This window comes from Sminthopsis crassicaudata, chromosome 3 (assembly GCF_048593235.1).
Source record: "Sminthopsis crassicaudata isolate SCR6 chromosome 3, ASM4859323v1, whole genome shotgun sequence".
NCBI lineage: Eukaryota > Metazoa > Chordata > Mammalia > Dasyuromorphia > Dasyuridae > Sminthopsis > Sminthopsis crassicaudata.
The window spans coordinates 76,652,382-76,668,765 of NC_133619.1; the positions used below are offsets into that span (position 1 = coordinate 76,652,382).

The following is a 16,384-nucleotide window of genomic DNA, read 5'->3' on the forward strand; positions in this document are numbered from 1 at the left end:
ATCCTGTTTGCCTAGAAGAAGAACCCCTCTCCTTGATCCCCTCTATTAGAATTTAGGGAAAGCCAGTTCATGAAAGAGAAGTCAAGAAGTCCAGATGAAAATGGCTTCTCCTGCCCAAATACCTAGAGGTGGCTGACTTTTATGATCGAGCCAGATCGAGGAACTAAAGACTTAGCCTCCCTACCTCCCCCAATCAGGATCATGTTTCATTTGTTAAGAAAATTCCCTTTTCAAAAGAGATTAAATGTATTTCAAGGTCTCCTTGGGGTCTTTAATTAGCCAGAGAAACCACTGATCAGTTAATTGATTAAAACTAGTTGAATTGATATGTTGATTGTTAATTCCCCAGAAATTCTCTGTTAAGGTTTTCACTTGTCACAGGTTTCTATGTGTGTCATTTAGAGCTGGTTTCTTCAAGTTTGACCACCTAGACTCACCTAACTAATCTTCCTATTTATTCACTCAAGATGTTGAGGTTGGGAATGGAATCCCAAAAGATTGGGGTCAGAGACTGGTGTCATGAAGTGCCTCCAAAGAATTTGCAGGCTTGAATTCATTTCCAAGTAAAGAAGCAAAGTTTATTGTAATTAAAGCCAATTGAAGCAATCTAAATTCCAAGATAATTTAGCAAAGAAACTGAAGCAAAAAGATATATTTATCTAGTTTTTCATGTTATAGATATGTTAATTTTACGGCCTCGGGGTAGAACCAAGGAGTGGTCTCAAGAATTTGGTTATCACTGACCAATAGATAGTAATGTTTATAGGACGATTCTAAAGCCAGAAGACTTGAAATCATTGACAGATTGTTAGAATGAGTCTCAAGATCACTAATATATCTTCCCTAAAATCTAAGGGAAGTATTATTATATTCCTAGGCCAGAGGACTTTTATAATCATTGATAGAACAATAGCATTCTCACATCAGAGGGCCCTCAGGATCATAGATTCCAAAGCCAAATTCCAAAGATTTAGAATCACTGACATTGTTAGAATAGGTCAGGGGAGCTTAAAATTATTGCTGTCTCACCTAGATGCTGTATTACATCAAAAAGATTAGTGTCTACTCAAAAAGGGATTACCTAGTATGGAAGCCATTTTACAGTTAGTTTAACACCTAGTTATTTGTTCTTTTTGTGTGATGAACTCCAGGGTTTTCAAAACCAATTTCCTTGTACTTTATTCCCAGCTAAACAGAGAAATTTATTTTTGATTCTAAATGTAACATAATTTGTTTCCACTCCTGTTTATTGAACATAATCAGACCTGTACTTTAGGATAATAATTTAGTTTTGTGGAGCATATTGGTTAAGAAGGGTAAAGATTTGGACAAGGAGATCAAATTATGAGATATGATTAAATTAAGACATCTCAATGATGAGGTAAATTATTAACAGTCTAAGTGAGAAGTGATAAAAGCTTGAATTTAGTTGACATTGTACTAGTGTGAAATAGGTTCAGTGCCCAGTTTATTTCTACCTAGCAAAGATTTTTGTTGTTTTGATCTGGACCATTTGGGAACCATATTTCATCTATTCCTATGTGGAAACTCCCTATACTGATAGGGATTAGCAATTTATCTGCAATTTAAAGTCTTAAGAGAGTCATCTAGGAGACACTGAGGGTTAGGTGAGGGTTAGTGTCATCTAGGTGACACTGAGGGTTAGGTGTTAGAGATAGAACTATATGCTGACTCCAAGCACTATCTTTTGGGAAAGAGATAGTATAAAGAAAATACTGACTTTGGAATTGAATCACTTAGGTTCAAATCCCACCTCCAAGACTTTAATACCTATGTAATTGTAGAATAAACCCCCTATGACAGTTTCTTTTTCTACAAAGAAGAGTTGTCCTCTTCTAATTCTAGAGCTATGATCCCCAATGTACTACATCATGATGCCTTTACATCAAAGCATCTTGAAATGATGGCTTCATAAACACATCATTGTTCCCCTTAAGTATCTTCAATGTAATAGAGGCTATAAGATAAACACAAATAGAAAGTGCTAAATGTATGAAACTTATACATACAGCATACTATAATAAATACAAGACCAGAGAAATCACTTCCAACTGAGAACTTGGAAAAAAACCCGCATGGAATTCTCTCTGAAGACAATATCAAAGGACATTTCAATACTCTGAGCAACAGTTCCTGGAATAGTTCCATCTGCCTCCAAGGATTTAGTATGCAGCTTCCCAGAAGGATGATTTTGAATAACACCACTTACACCTTTTCTACATTGTGAAGAAATATTTAATTACTTTATAATTACACTTCAAATTATCTCAGTGCCATTTGTTTGCTCTTTATTTAATCATGTAAAATAGTAAATAAAATATGTTATTTTAAAATATGATTATATTAATAATAGTGGTCATTAAGAAGTAACATGGCATACTGTAGAGAGAGTCAGGTTTTAAAAAGAATGAAAAAAAAATTTTTTTAAATGTGAAATATCTCATTGAGATATCAACCTGGAAAATTGATCCAGGAGAGATATTTTAAAAATTATTGGTCTGAAAACCATGATCAGAAAAGAGCCTAGACATCATTTTTCAAGAAATTATCAAATAAAACTGTCCTATTCTAGAACCAGAGAGTAAAACAGAAATTGAAAAAAATCCACTGATCATCTGAAATTCCAAGATGAAAACTCCCAGGAGAATTATAACCAAATTCTGGAACTCCCAGGCGAAAGAGAAAATATTGAAAGATCCAAAAAGAAACAATTCAAGTACAGTGGAGCCACAGTCAAGACAACACAAGATTTAGCAGCTTTTACATTAAAGGATCAGAGGACTTGGAATATGATATTCCAGAGAGCACTGGAGTTAGGATTACAACCAAGAATCACCAGTCCAGAAAATCTGAGTATAAGCCTTCAGAGGGAAAAGTAGATGAAGTAGAGGATTTTCAAACATTCATGATGAAAAGACCAGAACTGAATAGAAAATTTGACTTTCAAATACAGGTCTCAGGAGAAGAATAGTAGAGAGTAGTTTTTTTTGTTTGTTTTGTTTTGTTTTGTTTTTTTGTTTTTTATCAGAAAGACTAGATTCAAGTTTTTCCTGTTGTTTATAGTCGTGTATGATGACATCATATTATCTTAGCTCTGCAGCCTTCAGATATTATTTGTTGCTGAACCATTGTTGATTCCACATCAGTAGTTTATGCTAGGGAACTCTCTAGTTGGAATCAAAAAATTGGTGATCCATTGATTATATTATCTGTTCTGCATCATGTGTCTAATTTTTTTTAAACAGGAAAAACTAATTGCATTCGGAGAAGTATCAACATACCAGCCATACATTCCAGGTAAAATTTTGGGTGAAATTTAAAAAAAAATGTTGTCACAAAGGAAATGCTAAACCGTATGTCATAAGAGAACTTTAAAATATATATTCCCTAGCTAAATCTTATTGTTCTTAAAACTTAGCTCACTATTCCTATATCTCATAATAATGATAACAACAATAATAAAAATAATTGCTTAGCACTCTAAGGTGTGGTAGTAACCCTGTACTCTGAGTCTATGTATAATCTCTGATAAACTAGTTTTTCAAACGAGCCCTTGAATGATTCTAAATCTTCGGTTTGGAAAAGCATCATCAAGGTGGCTGCAGGGTAATGAACTGAAAGAATAATTCAATTTTACCATTCTATATCTTGGAGTTTGCTGCCTTAGATTTTTTTCTGGAAGTGATCTGTGAATTCTTTCAGTTGCAATTTCATTTTCTACATGCAGAAGTTATGGGCCATTTTTTTCTTCATTATATTGTTAAGAATATTTTTCATCTTGTCATATTTTCTGGGTGATCTATGGTTCCTTAAATTGTCTCTATGCATTCTGGCTTCCATGTTTTGCATAAACAAGCATATTTTGTTCTAATTTTCTTATTTTTTTCTCTTCCTTTCTTCTAGATTGTTTTTTATGTATATTTGATTTCCCAATTTTTAGTTTTCTCTTTGATTCTTTGGTAATACTTGCCATTAAAGATTACAGTTTTTCAATTCTGCTCATTATTTTTGCTGTACAGGCCATAAATTCTGCTCTCATAATTCTCATTTCTCTTTTGAACTACTCAAAAACAGTATATTGTAGTTCCATGTTCTTCTCGAATTTCAGAGGATTCTGTGTCTTACCAAGTGCTAGATCATTGTCCTTTTTTGTGTGGTATTTATTTGTAGGTTCCTATACTCATTTTATAGATCTAAAAGTCAAGTTGACTTATCTATTTATCTTCATGGTCTTTGTTTTTTTCTTCCTGAAATTTTTGGTAATTTTAGTCTCTCCCCCCTCTCCTCACTTATTTTCTAGCTTCTTCCCCTTTAATTGTTTTCCTAGTGAAGTTGAATCTCAAAATATCTCAGCTTCCTCCCCTTCTCAGCAATTCATGGCAAATCCAAGAAATTAAACAACTGCTTTTGTAAAGTATAAAGAATATGATTTATTCTTCTATTTTAAAACTTTTCATTTTTAATTTATGTATTTTTGTAGCTGAACTTGAACTAGTACCACGTGAAAACAGAGTCAGAATCCAAATTCAGGAAAACCAGGAAGAAGAGCACAAGGATCAAACTGGTAGTAAACTTTTTAATTAAAAACTACCCATTTTATCCCCAAATACTAAAATTCAATCTTGTGAGAATAAATACAAAAAACATGTTGCTTGTTCATAAAATGGGATCAAGGAATATCCCTCTTTGATCCTTCTTAGAAAAAATGAGAAGATATATTTAAAATATTCTAAATTCTTCAGAAGAAAAGCACCTTTGAAGAAAACAATTATCATTAATTTAGTGTCAACTATATGTGCATGGCATTGTAGGAAATACAAGGTATTTCCCAAAGTCTTAGCTCAGTTTCAAGCTTTAATTGTTTTAGTTTAAAATTACACTAATATGTTGGGACAATCCTGTATTTAGTATAGTTTTAAGTTTTAATACCTATAACTACAATAAGACTTTTAGGACACTCTGTATAGCTTAGATTTGGTTTCTTTCTTTGAGAAGTTTACCCTAATCTAGCTAGGAAAATAAGACCTAAATATGTGAAAGCTTAAATAACAGTATAACATTACTATTATTATTATTATTAAAATTACTATAACATTACACAGTAATACCAAAAACATATATTAGCTGCTAGGTGAATGATACAGACTGTAGGTGTTCAGAAGAAGGAAAGATCAGTGTTTTCTAGAGCAGTCTGTGAAAAGTTCCTTTTTCAGGGGATTGAACTGATATACAAAATCAGGGAAAAGAAAAGAGAAGGGGAATGGCGTTTTAGATTGAGGGGTACATGTACAAAGCCCATGGAGGTGGCAAATATAAATCATCTTTTGAGGAGCAATGAATGGGCTATTTCTGACAGAGCTGAAGGCTGGAGAAAAAATTTGTTGAAGGTAAAACTGGAAAAGTAAACTGAGATTATGGAAGTCCAGTCTGTCCTTAGTTAGGAGCCATGGAAAATTTTTAAGTGGTTCCCACTGAAGTGGTTTAAATACATTTATCATGTCATACTGTGGAAGATGAATTGGAGTAGGGAGAGCACTGGATTGGATTAAAGCAGGAAGAGCATGTAGGGGAGACTGCTGCAATAGTTCAGGAATGGTTGAACTAGGGCCTAAGAGGGGTGAAAAGTGAAAGATTCAAGAAATTCTTTGAAGGAAAAAAAAATCCACTGACTTAATTGGCATTAGATACAATGGCAATTGCCAGAAAAACCAAAGTGAGTCCTAAATCTTGAATCTGGATGATTAAATCAATGCTTATATCATGAACAGAAGGGGGAAAGAAGAAAGAAGAGTAGTTCGAGGAAGAAGGTAAAGGGATGGAATAATCATTTGTGCGAGGCTCTGTGCTAAGCTCTTTTTACAAATATTTCATATTGGGGGGGGGACAAAACAAAACAAACCCTCAACATATTGAGGTGAAGAAAATATCAATCCTTACAACTCTGAAAGTAGGAGCTATTATTATCCCCATTTAATATTTGGAAAAATAGGTAAATAGAAGTTGAGTGACTTGCCTGGAGTCATAGGGCTAGTGAGTGAAGCCTTTGAAGTCAAGTCTTCCTACATCCAGATTCAGTGCTCCAGCTTCAGTGCCTTGGGTAAAAAAAATAAAAAATAAGACCTAGTGTTTGAAATGATGCTGAGAAATGCTAGCCAATTGGAAGTTCAGGATTGAAAATTCAGATTTTTGAGTCTTTCACATAGGATGGATCATTGAAAACTATATGTGAATTAGATGAGTTCTCCAAGTGAGAGAGAAAATTTGAAGATATAGAGGAGTATGAACGTTTATAGGATTGAAGAACAGAGAGAAGATTGAAAATGTGATGTCAGAGAAATCAGAGGGGGAACAAATAAATGAAGGTGAAATGATAAAATTCAAGGGAGAAGTTTTTTTTCAAAAAGTGGGGTGATAAAAGTAGCATTCTACTGAGAATTCAAGGATAAGAAAAACGGGGGGGGGGAATCATCATTAAGCATCTACTATGATCTAGGCATTGTGTTAAGTGCTATATTTGGGGAGGGAAAGGGGGGGAGAGGAGGGAGGATAGAGAGACAGAGACAGACAGAGAGACAGACCGAGACAGACAGAGACAGAGAGAGACACAGAGGCAGACAGACAAAAAGAGAGACAGAGAAACAGACATTCAGAGAGACAGAGAAACAGAGACAGACACATAAGGGCAGCGGGGAGGGGAAAGGCTGAGAGGGGAGAGGAGGAGAAAGGAGAGGAAAGAAGAGAAGAGAAAGGACAGAAGAAAGAGGGAAGGAGAGAACAAGATAGGATAAGACAGGAGAGAAGAGAAGAGAAAAGAGAAAGAAGAGAACAAAGAGAAGAGAAGAGAACAGATAGGAGGAGAAGAGAAGAGAACAGAGGAGGAGGAGAAAAGAGAACAGAGAAGGAGAAGAGAAGAGGAGAGAAGAGAAAAGAGAAGAGAGAAGAGAAGAGAGAAGAGGAGAGGAGAAGAGGAGAAGAGAAGAAAAGAGAAGAGGAGAGAAAGAGAAGAGAAGAGAGTGACAAAAGTTACCTTTGTTCATCTAAGAAGAAAGAAATACTGAATTAGAACTAATCAATTTTTAAATTGATTTCATGCAAATATAAAAATAACTTTCTGTGTTGTAATACATGTTTATATGTTTTGTTTCTTACTCTTTAAATTTATGTAGCAAGAAAATTGAATGGCCCTATTTTCTCATTTATAAAGTTAAGTAGTTGTTCTGTGAGCCTTTCAGCTCTGATCTAGGATCTTTCATTCCTCTCCTATTACTTTCTTAACAAATGAAATTAGTAAGTCCTAATGGTGATTGATCAGGATATTTTTCCAGCTCCTCAAAATCTTTATCATTGCTGAGGGTAGAAAACAGTGCTAAATCCACTGGTTTAGAAGGTGTGCCACTCAGACCAATGCTCTCTCAGAATGGTCTAGAACATCTGATTTTTAAAAGACCATAAAACACAAAAAAAGGGAAAACCATAGACAATGTGTGTTCAAACAATAGTGAATTGTAAATGTAAACTGTTGAGTTTTTTTTTTCATCTCATTTTTTTTTTTCTTTTGTCTTAGAATTTTTCAGCATAGGTTCTCTAGACTTCTCAGAAGGTAGGAGTAGCCAAGAACCTCTAGAAGGTAGGTGATAGACATAATTAAAACTCATAAATATATTTGTATAGTAAGAGAAATATTATTAGTACACATATAATATTATACAAAATTATACAATATTATTTATATATTTATATGCTACATTATGAATATGTTAATAATACACATGTAATTATACAAAATTATGTAATATTAACATGATATATTAATATAGAAGAAATTTCATTGTATAAGAGATTGGTGATTATTCTATGGTCATAGGAGTTTTCATTTCTGTTTCCATCCAAACTCCAAACAGTGCTAACCAGAAAGTCAGGAAGACTTTGTTATAGACTATTAATTCACAGGAAAAAACAACAATAAAACAAAACAAACCATACAATAAAAGCACCAAAAAGACTTAAAGGCCACAAATAAATTAGAAAAATAGTAGAATATAGCAGTGCCTTTGTAAAAGTTATCGAAAGACCCATGATTTAATCAAGAAACATTTATTAAGCACCATACTATATATTAGACAATGCCTTAGGAATTGCAGATACAAAGACAAAAATGAGAAAGTTCCTGCCCTTGAAGAGTTAATATTGGAAAGACATAGCAAACTTATAAGTATGCATAAAATAAATACAAGGAAGTAATACTATGGGAGAATCTAAGTGGCACATTAGATCTAGTGCCAGTGTCATAAAGAGCCAGATATAACTAAAAATGACTAAACAATAACATGATGGTAATATATGCAACAACATTTCTTTTAAAAAAATACATTAAAGTGCTCCCATGTCAAGTCATTTTTTAAAAATTGTTTTTCTTGTGACAGATGAAATTAATCAGTAGGCTAAGGCAAAGCCCTGAACTTTAAATCCTTAATCTAGTTCTAAACTAGCCAAACAACACTCTATATGCCAGCAGGCATTTATTTGAACAGCTGACTGTCCAGGAAATTCATCATCCCAACCCTCTCAGGTTTCCCTTCTTCCATGTGTATTTGCAGTTTAATTTCTGTATCAAACTTTGGATCCAGGAGTGGGACTGATCACTTTGGAATTATGATTGGTACTGTGGACTGAAACAAGTAGCAGAGTAGATCCAGAACAGAGAATCGAGTTAACTACAAAATTAAAAGTGGGACCCATTTTGGAATGGGATCTACATCATAGCTTGAAATTGTTGGTTGTTCTGGAAGATTTGGGTGTGGTTTTGCTCTGTCTTATAGACTAAGAACTAACCATATTAATGTAAGAAAGTTGGAAAATGCTGGATTTCAAGATAGGAGACATGAGTTTGGACTCTATCTTTGACATTTAGTAACTCCAACTCATTGGGCAAGCCCTTTGACCTCTCCAAGTCTCAGTTTTCCTATTTGTAAAATATGGGGGATATACTATTTGCCATGCCTACCTCACTGGCTTGTTATGAATATAAAATGAGATAATGTATATATGTAAGATCCTTTGCAAATCTTAAAATGCATTATAAATGTCACATTGTTATTGATGGAGTATGAGATAACAGACAGTAGTCTATGAAACAGACAGTTCAGCCCAAGAATAGTCAAATACTTTAATGACTTACAAATTGCTTCATTCTTTTCCCCTCAGGAACTGATTTTGATTTCTTTGAAAACTGAAAGAAAAATGGAGGCGAAGAATTACCTTGTTTGGAAATGATATGATGTGGCAGGTGTTACACATGTCTACATATGGGGAAAATATTTGGATATTTAGATGAGTTTTAGTATATTACAATTGGTAACTACAAGAATGACAACATTAATGAATTGTCAAAAGAATCTATTTCCCATCTGTACTGACTTTTGTTTTTGTTATTGCATTTGTAAGTAGGAGTTTAATATTGATTTTCAAATGAATTACATGTATATTTTGAAAGAAAGATATAATAAGTTATATAATATAGTTAAAACTGTTGCCTAAACCTCAGTTAACTAAGATATGTAGAAGTCAGATCAAAATCTACACAAAATTTGAAGGAAAAAATAATTCTTGTGAAAGTGTCAATTAAGAACTTCCCTATACCCACTTACTGATCATTTTAAATCTTCTAATGTCTGTCCCTTCTACATATTTTGTAAATGGCGTTAGAGTATACATATCCTTCTGAAAATTTTAATTAAAGGATCTCGGAGATTGTTACTTCATGAAGTGAAACATAGCATTTCTAAAACTCAACAGAATTCAGTTGCTTTTTAAAAAAAATTTTGCAAACAAATAATTATGTCGATTTCCCAGAATTATTGCTGACAATGTATTTCTTACAACATTGTAAGATAACAGTGATTCTGCTGGAAAAATTGATGAACAAGCCCATTTCCAACTACAAGCCTATTTTACTTACTTATCCTCAGTGACTGAAAGATAATTGAACAATATTAGAAGAGAAATTTTAATTTTGGAGTGTATAGATAAAAAGCATTACTTAAAAAAATATTGTCACTCAAAAACACCTAAAAAAATAGGAAATTAACTCCTCTCCCCACCCAGCTGTGTTGACTCCTCTTTTAATTAACCTGTGTCATCTTAGGGGAGCAATTAGAAAACCTGGATTCTTAATGTGGTATTAAAACTATCTGGATTAGGAAGCAAGGTTTGAATCTAAAACTTCCTGGGTGATTTGAAGCAAGTCACACCTCTCAGGGCATCAGTTTCCCCATTTGGGAAATTAAGAGATATGAACTAAATGAACTGAAGAAGAATTGGTGAGGAGAGGGAAAAGATGCCCCAGACTGTGAGTTCATTGACATAATGAGGAAACTTCCTTTACCAATACATAGTGGCAGCTGCTTTGTTACTTATAATCTTAGAAAGCTTTTGAGGACACTTAAAAGTTAAGTGACTTGTCCAGATGCACACAGCAAATATGTGACCAAAGTTTAGACTTGAATGCAGTTGTTCTTGAGTCAGAGACCAGTTCTCTATCCCTGTGCAACACTACCTCTGAGTAATATTCAGCTCAACAATCTTATTCTAATAAGTAACTGGAAATATAAACTTTTAAACTACTATTTTTCTGTCAATAAGTTTTATATCATGATAATGATATTAAGATTATATTGCATATTATTTATATACTTGTAATGCCAGAGAAACTGAAGCAAGATAAAGATTAGAGAGTTTTCAATTATTTATTTATTTATTTATTAATATTTTATTTCATTATTTAAATTTTATTTAAATTATTATTAATTTTGTTATGATTGTGCTAGGAGCATGTTACCCCCAGAGCTGATGTCTTAAATCATTCAGCAGGGAATGTGAGTTTCCCATGAAATTTCTATACACACGTGGCTCTTAAGTAACCACAATCTGGGTAGACCATGGCAGGGGCAGAGTCCCAGTGGTTCTGACAGGGGTGAGGGACCATAAATTCTTACAAATTTGGGAGTAAAGGAGATAGTCAAACTAGAGCTAGGAAGTCTAAAGAGATAGAGGAATTAGGAATACATAATTGGTTAGGTATCTGAGATAAGACATCTGGAGTTTTACCTTTGGGAATGCCAGAGTGGCCACAGCCCTAATTATCTCAGTCCTAATGAGCAGGAGGGGGAGGTGTTGCAACCAGGGGAATTTAGGCAGAACAATAAAAGGAATTGAGGCAGAACAGTTCAGAGAAACTGAGGCAGAACAATTTGAGGGAACTCTGGCACAACATACTACACATAAATATAGAGATTTAGAAAGGTGAGAATATTTCTCAGAGTAAGGCACTATGTAAATAGATTATATTTTTCAAAGCGTGTAAATCTTATCTTGAAAGGTAATATGAAATGTTGAGTAGGGAACCTGAGAATTTTATTCAAGTCCCTGGCCAAACTACTTAACTTATCAGTGCTCTCGGGAAACTCTGTTGCTGAACAGTTGATGTTGGTGAATAGTTGATGTTGCTGCTAATGTTAACAATAACATTTACATAGCATCTGCTCTATTCTTATTTGATTCTCACAACAACTTTGTGTGCTGGATGCCATTATCCCCATTTTACCCTTGAGAAAACTAAGGCAAAGAGGGCAAGTCATTTACCCTAAGGCACACAGTATCTGAAATAGATTTGAATTCAGGTCTTCTGACTCCAGGCCCAGTGCTCTATCCATCATACCATATAAGTTGCCTCTGATCTACCCTTTTATAGGGAGAGTCTTTACTAGTCAGAGCCAATCAATCAATGAACAAGTAAATGAACCAATAATTAAATATGAATAAATAAATGAATACTTAAATGAAGACAGGTAGAAAATAAATTTAAAGATGCTTATGTATGGAGGAGCTATTGTCATAATAGTCAAATTCATAGTAATAAAAATAAAGTTCATCTGGAAGAACAAAAAAGTCAAGATCAAGGGAATCAGTGAAAAAAAATGTGGAGGATGACCTAGTAGTACCAGATCTCAAACTGCATTACAAGACAATAGTCATCAAAACAGTTCACTAATACCTAATAGATAGTGGAATAGATTATATATTCAAAAGAGGAGTAAAATGACTATAGTAATCTATTGTTTGATAAAGGCAAAAATCTAAAATTTTGAAACAAATTATCTGACAAAAACTGTTGAGAAAATTGAAAAGCACTAAATTTGGCATAATATCTCATCACATACCAAGATAAAATCAAAATTGGTACATAATTTATACATAAAAGATGATATTCTGGGAAAATTAGGCATGTATAGAATAATTTTCTCATCAGATCTAGGAAGGAGAGAGAATTTATGAGAGAGAGAGAGAGAGAGAGAGAGAGAGAGAGAGAGAGAGAGAGAAGATACATGATATAAAATGAATCATTAAAGCCAGTGCAATCAAGATTAGAAGGAAAGCAGAAAATTAGGAGGGGATGAATTTTTATAGCAAGTGTTCAGATATGTGGAGAACTAAGTCAACTGTATAAAAATATAATTCATTCCCTAATTAATAAATGGTCAAAGGATATGAACAGTTTTTGAGAAAAAAAAGTTACAGCTATCTATAGTCATATAAAAATTTTCTAAATCACTTCATTAGATAAATACAAATTAAAACAATTCTGAGATATCATCTCATACTTATCAGAAAAAAATAACATGTTGAAGGGGAAGTCGGGAAAATAAATAAGTTAGGGATTATGAAAGCTATGCTGGATTATTCTACTTCTGACACTACTACTGATGTAATAAGGACTCTGTGTCCCCTGATTTTTGTGGAAGGTAGGCCACCTGGCCTGGGGAAATTCCTTAAAATGATCCTGTTGTGCCACAGTTTCCTTTTATTGTAATGCCTCAGTTTCCATAAATTGTTCTGCTTCCATTTCCCTAAATTGTTCTGCCTCAATACCCCTGGTTGCAACCCCTCCTTTCCTGTTCATTAAGGCTGAGATAATTGGGGCTTTAGGTATCTGGTCACTCTGGCATTCCAAAAGAGTCATGGAACTCCAGATGTCCTATCTCAGATACCTGATGGGGATCTTCTATCTCTTAAGTTTTAGACTTTCTATCTCTGACTAGTCCTTTCACTCCCAGTTTATCAGAATTTATGTCCTACCCCCAACCTGTCAGAACTGGACTGATAGTCCTTCTTGGAAATTTTTGCTCTCAGTGTTCTGAGAGCCCCCTTGCCTTTGTCTGCTCTGACTACTCAGAGCCATATTTATTTCATTGGAATTTCACATTTCTTACTGATGCTGAGGCTGGTGCTGAATGCTCTGAGACATCAGCCCTGGGACCAAAATGGATCCTTTGGTGTAAAGGGCTGAAACTCTTGAATTGATGCACCGAGGCCAAACTTAAGGCTAATTACTGATTGGACAATACTCTTATTAGAATATGCTTGGGGGGTGGAGCCAAGATATCGGAGAAGATACACGTGAATTTGTAAGCTCCTTTCTTCCCTCAATGCCAACTAGTTAAATCAGCCTCAAAAATAATGCTGGACTGATAAAAACCACAAGAATTAGAAGCACAACTTACCAGCTGAAGAGAATCTGGAATTTCAACAGAAAAGGTCGGTTCTGAGGGGAGGAAAAAAAGATCAGCATGGATAGGGTTAGGTGCTAGCACATTGTACCAAACAGGCTGGGGAGAACTCTGGGATCAGAGAAGCCACTGAGATAGAGGAATCTGGCACAGGCTGATAGCTCTTCTCTGCTTATAAAACAGCAGATCAGAAGAGAAATTAAGCTACTTTAAAATATAAATCTAAATCTACCCCAATCTAGAAGTGGCCTAGCACCAATCTCCACACGGCTGTGCAGCCACTTTCTGCTGCCCGGGGCTTCTCCTTGGGGTAGTTGAGAGCCTGAACAGTGGAGACACAGCCCGAGGCAGCCTCTAATCCATAGTGTGGGGCTCAGCCTGAGGCAGTGGAATTCTAGGAGCAGCAGAACTCCCAGAGAAGTGGAACATTTGAAGTAGGGACCGTGGTTGAGCACAGGGGCTTTTTGCATCAGCTGCTGATATCCACGGCCCCATGGGAGGCTTTGGCTGGGGTTCCTAACGCTTTCACTGTTCAGCCTTAAATCTCAGGACCACACAATCTCGCTAGGCCACACAGAGGAGTTCCTCACAGGGCATTCCTCGCAGAGCAGCGGTGCTAACTACCTCTGAGGCATTTCCGGAAGGGGGGAGGGGTACTCTCTCCCAGAGCACTCTCTTAGCCCAGGCACAGGGTTGTTGCATTCTACCCCTGGTCTGGGAGGAAGCTGATAAATAAATTTATTACCCCAAGGGAAGATCCCCCCACAGAGTGTTAACAATGAGTAAGAAGCTGAAGACAACGATTGACACTTTCTATGAGCAAGTATTCAACCCCGAGGAGGCTAACAGCAGACAGTCTCCAGAAAACACCCTAAAGGGGAATGATATCTGCCCCCCATCACATAACTCTCTCCTAGAAGAGACTATTAAAAAGTTAAGAGAGTTTGAAGAAAAATGGGGAAAGGAAAGAGAAGCTATGATAGAGAATAACGTCCTGAAATTTGAGTTGGAAAAAATAAATTCACAGAAGGTACAGGGAAACAAAATTTGTGAATTAGAAAAGGTTAAATCACAGGAAAGTAAGATTTCTGAATTGGAATAGATAAAAAATTCTCAAAGGATTTGTGATTTGGAAAAAGAAAACTCACTAAAAAAAATTAGTGAAATGGAAAAAAATTCAACAGAGCAAAATCATTTAAAAATTCAATTGGACATATACAAAAAAAATTAAATGTGAATTGTGATGGTCCAGTCTAGCTCCTCTGAAGGGCTCAGAATAAGTCATTAAATGCGAAGGTCTAGACTAGCTCCTCTGAAAGGCTCAGAATAAGTCCTTGTCAGGATAAGCAAAAGTCCTTGCCCCACATTGTGGACCCCAATATGTAACGTGCTGTCTCCAGAAACTGCCGATTGCTCTCTGGTCTAGAGGAGAGACTTCTTCAGAGAGCCGCCTAAACTCTGGCCTAGAGCAGAGAGACTTCTTTCCTCCAGAGAGCCGCCTCAAGTCTGATCCAGACACACACTTTCTCTCTCTCTCTCTCTCTCTCTCTCTCTCTCTCTCTCTCTCTCTCTCTCTCTCTCTCTCTCCCTCTCTCTTGCCGCCCTTTTTTATCCTCCCAGAGGGAGATAATGGGATAATAGTGGGATAATGCAAGGGCTTCTGGAGAAAATTACTTCAACCAATGAACTTGCTCCTCCTAAGCATGCAAACTCCTCTCCAGGAGGTCACAAAAGTAAAACTCCCAGTAAAGGCTAGAACTAGAGAATTGTCAAGTACCAACTTAGCACTTAGTAAGAACCTAATATCTCATCTCATTAGCACTTAGTAAGAACCTAACAGTGAATGAAGAAAACTCATTAAAAATCAGGACTGAACAAATAGAAATGAATGATTCATTGAGAAACCAAGAATCAGTCAAAAAAAAAAAAAAAAAGCTGGAGAAAAACGTCAAATATTTGCTGGGAAAATCTATAGACCTGGAAAATAGATCTAGGAGAGATAATCTAAGAATCATTGGACTTTCTGAAAATTATGATAAAAAAAAGAGCCTAGATTCTATTCTACAGGAAATAATCAAAGAGAACTGTGCAGAGATAATAGAAACAGAAGGGAAAATAGGCGTTGAAAGAATTCATCAAACACCTTCTGAAAAAGACCTTAAAAAAACTCCACAAAATATTGTGGCTAAGCTGCAGAATTACCACACAAAGGAAAAAATATTGCAAGCAGCTAGGAAAAAACAATTCAAATATCAATGTGCCACAATAAGGGTCATGCAAGATCTGGCTGCCTCCACATTAAAGGATCGAAGGGCCTGGAACCTGATATTCCGAAAAGCAAAAGAACAAGGATTGAAACCAAGAATAAACTATCCAGCTAAGTTTAGCATTTTCTACCATGGAAGAAGATAGTCATTTAATGAAACAGAGGCATTCCATTTGTTTCTAAGAAAAAAACCAGACAAACAAAAAATTTGATCTACATCTATAAGACTGAAGAGAAGCAGAAAAAGGTAAAAAGAACTCTTGAGAACTGTATCTCTGTTGTGGATATACAGAAAGTCCACATGGATAATTTGATTTTACTGATATTACATTAAAAAAAGGGAAGTAGTAAAGGGAAGGGGATAGTATCAGGAAAGGGAAAGGAGAGATAAAAAAGAGGGAAATTACATCCTAGGAAGAGGCATAGAGAGTCTACCTCATCTGAGGGAATTTAGAGAGGGGGAGAAACATTGTGTGAATCTTACTCTCATCAGAGTAGGCTCAAAGAGTAAATAATTGACATTTGTTTTTCA

At 35.3% G+C, this 16,384-nt stretch overlaps 1 protein-coding gene across 1 annotated transcript in view; it reads left to right on the forward strand.

The window, feature by feature from the left end:
* Positions 1–9,434, forward strand: part of MDH1B (malate dehydrogenase 1B) — a 35,397-nt gene extending 25,963 nt beyond the window's left edge. The window contains 4 exon segments of the mRNA XM_074298916.1: positions 3,267–3,318; positions 4,502–4,585; positions 7,586–7,648; positions 9,226–9,434. Of these exon segments, the coding sequence (XP_074155017.1) occupies positions 3,267–3,318; positions 4,502–4,585; positions 7,586–7,648; positions 9,226–9,254 (228 nt within the window). The 3' untranslated portion in view covers positions 9,255–9,434.
* The last annotated feature ends 6,950 nt before the right edge of the window (positions 9,435–16,384 follow it).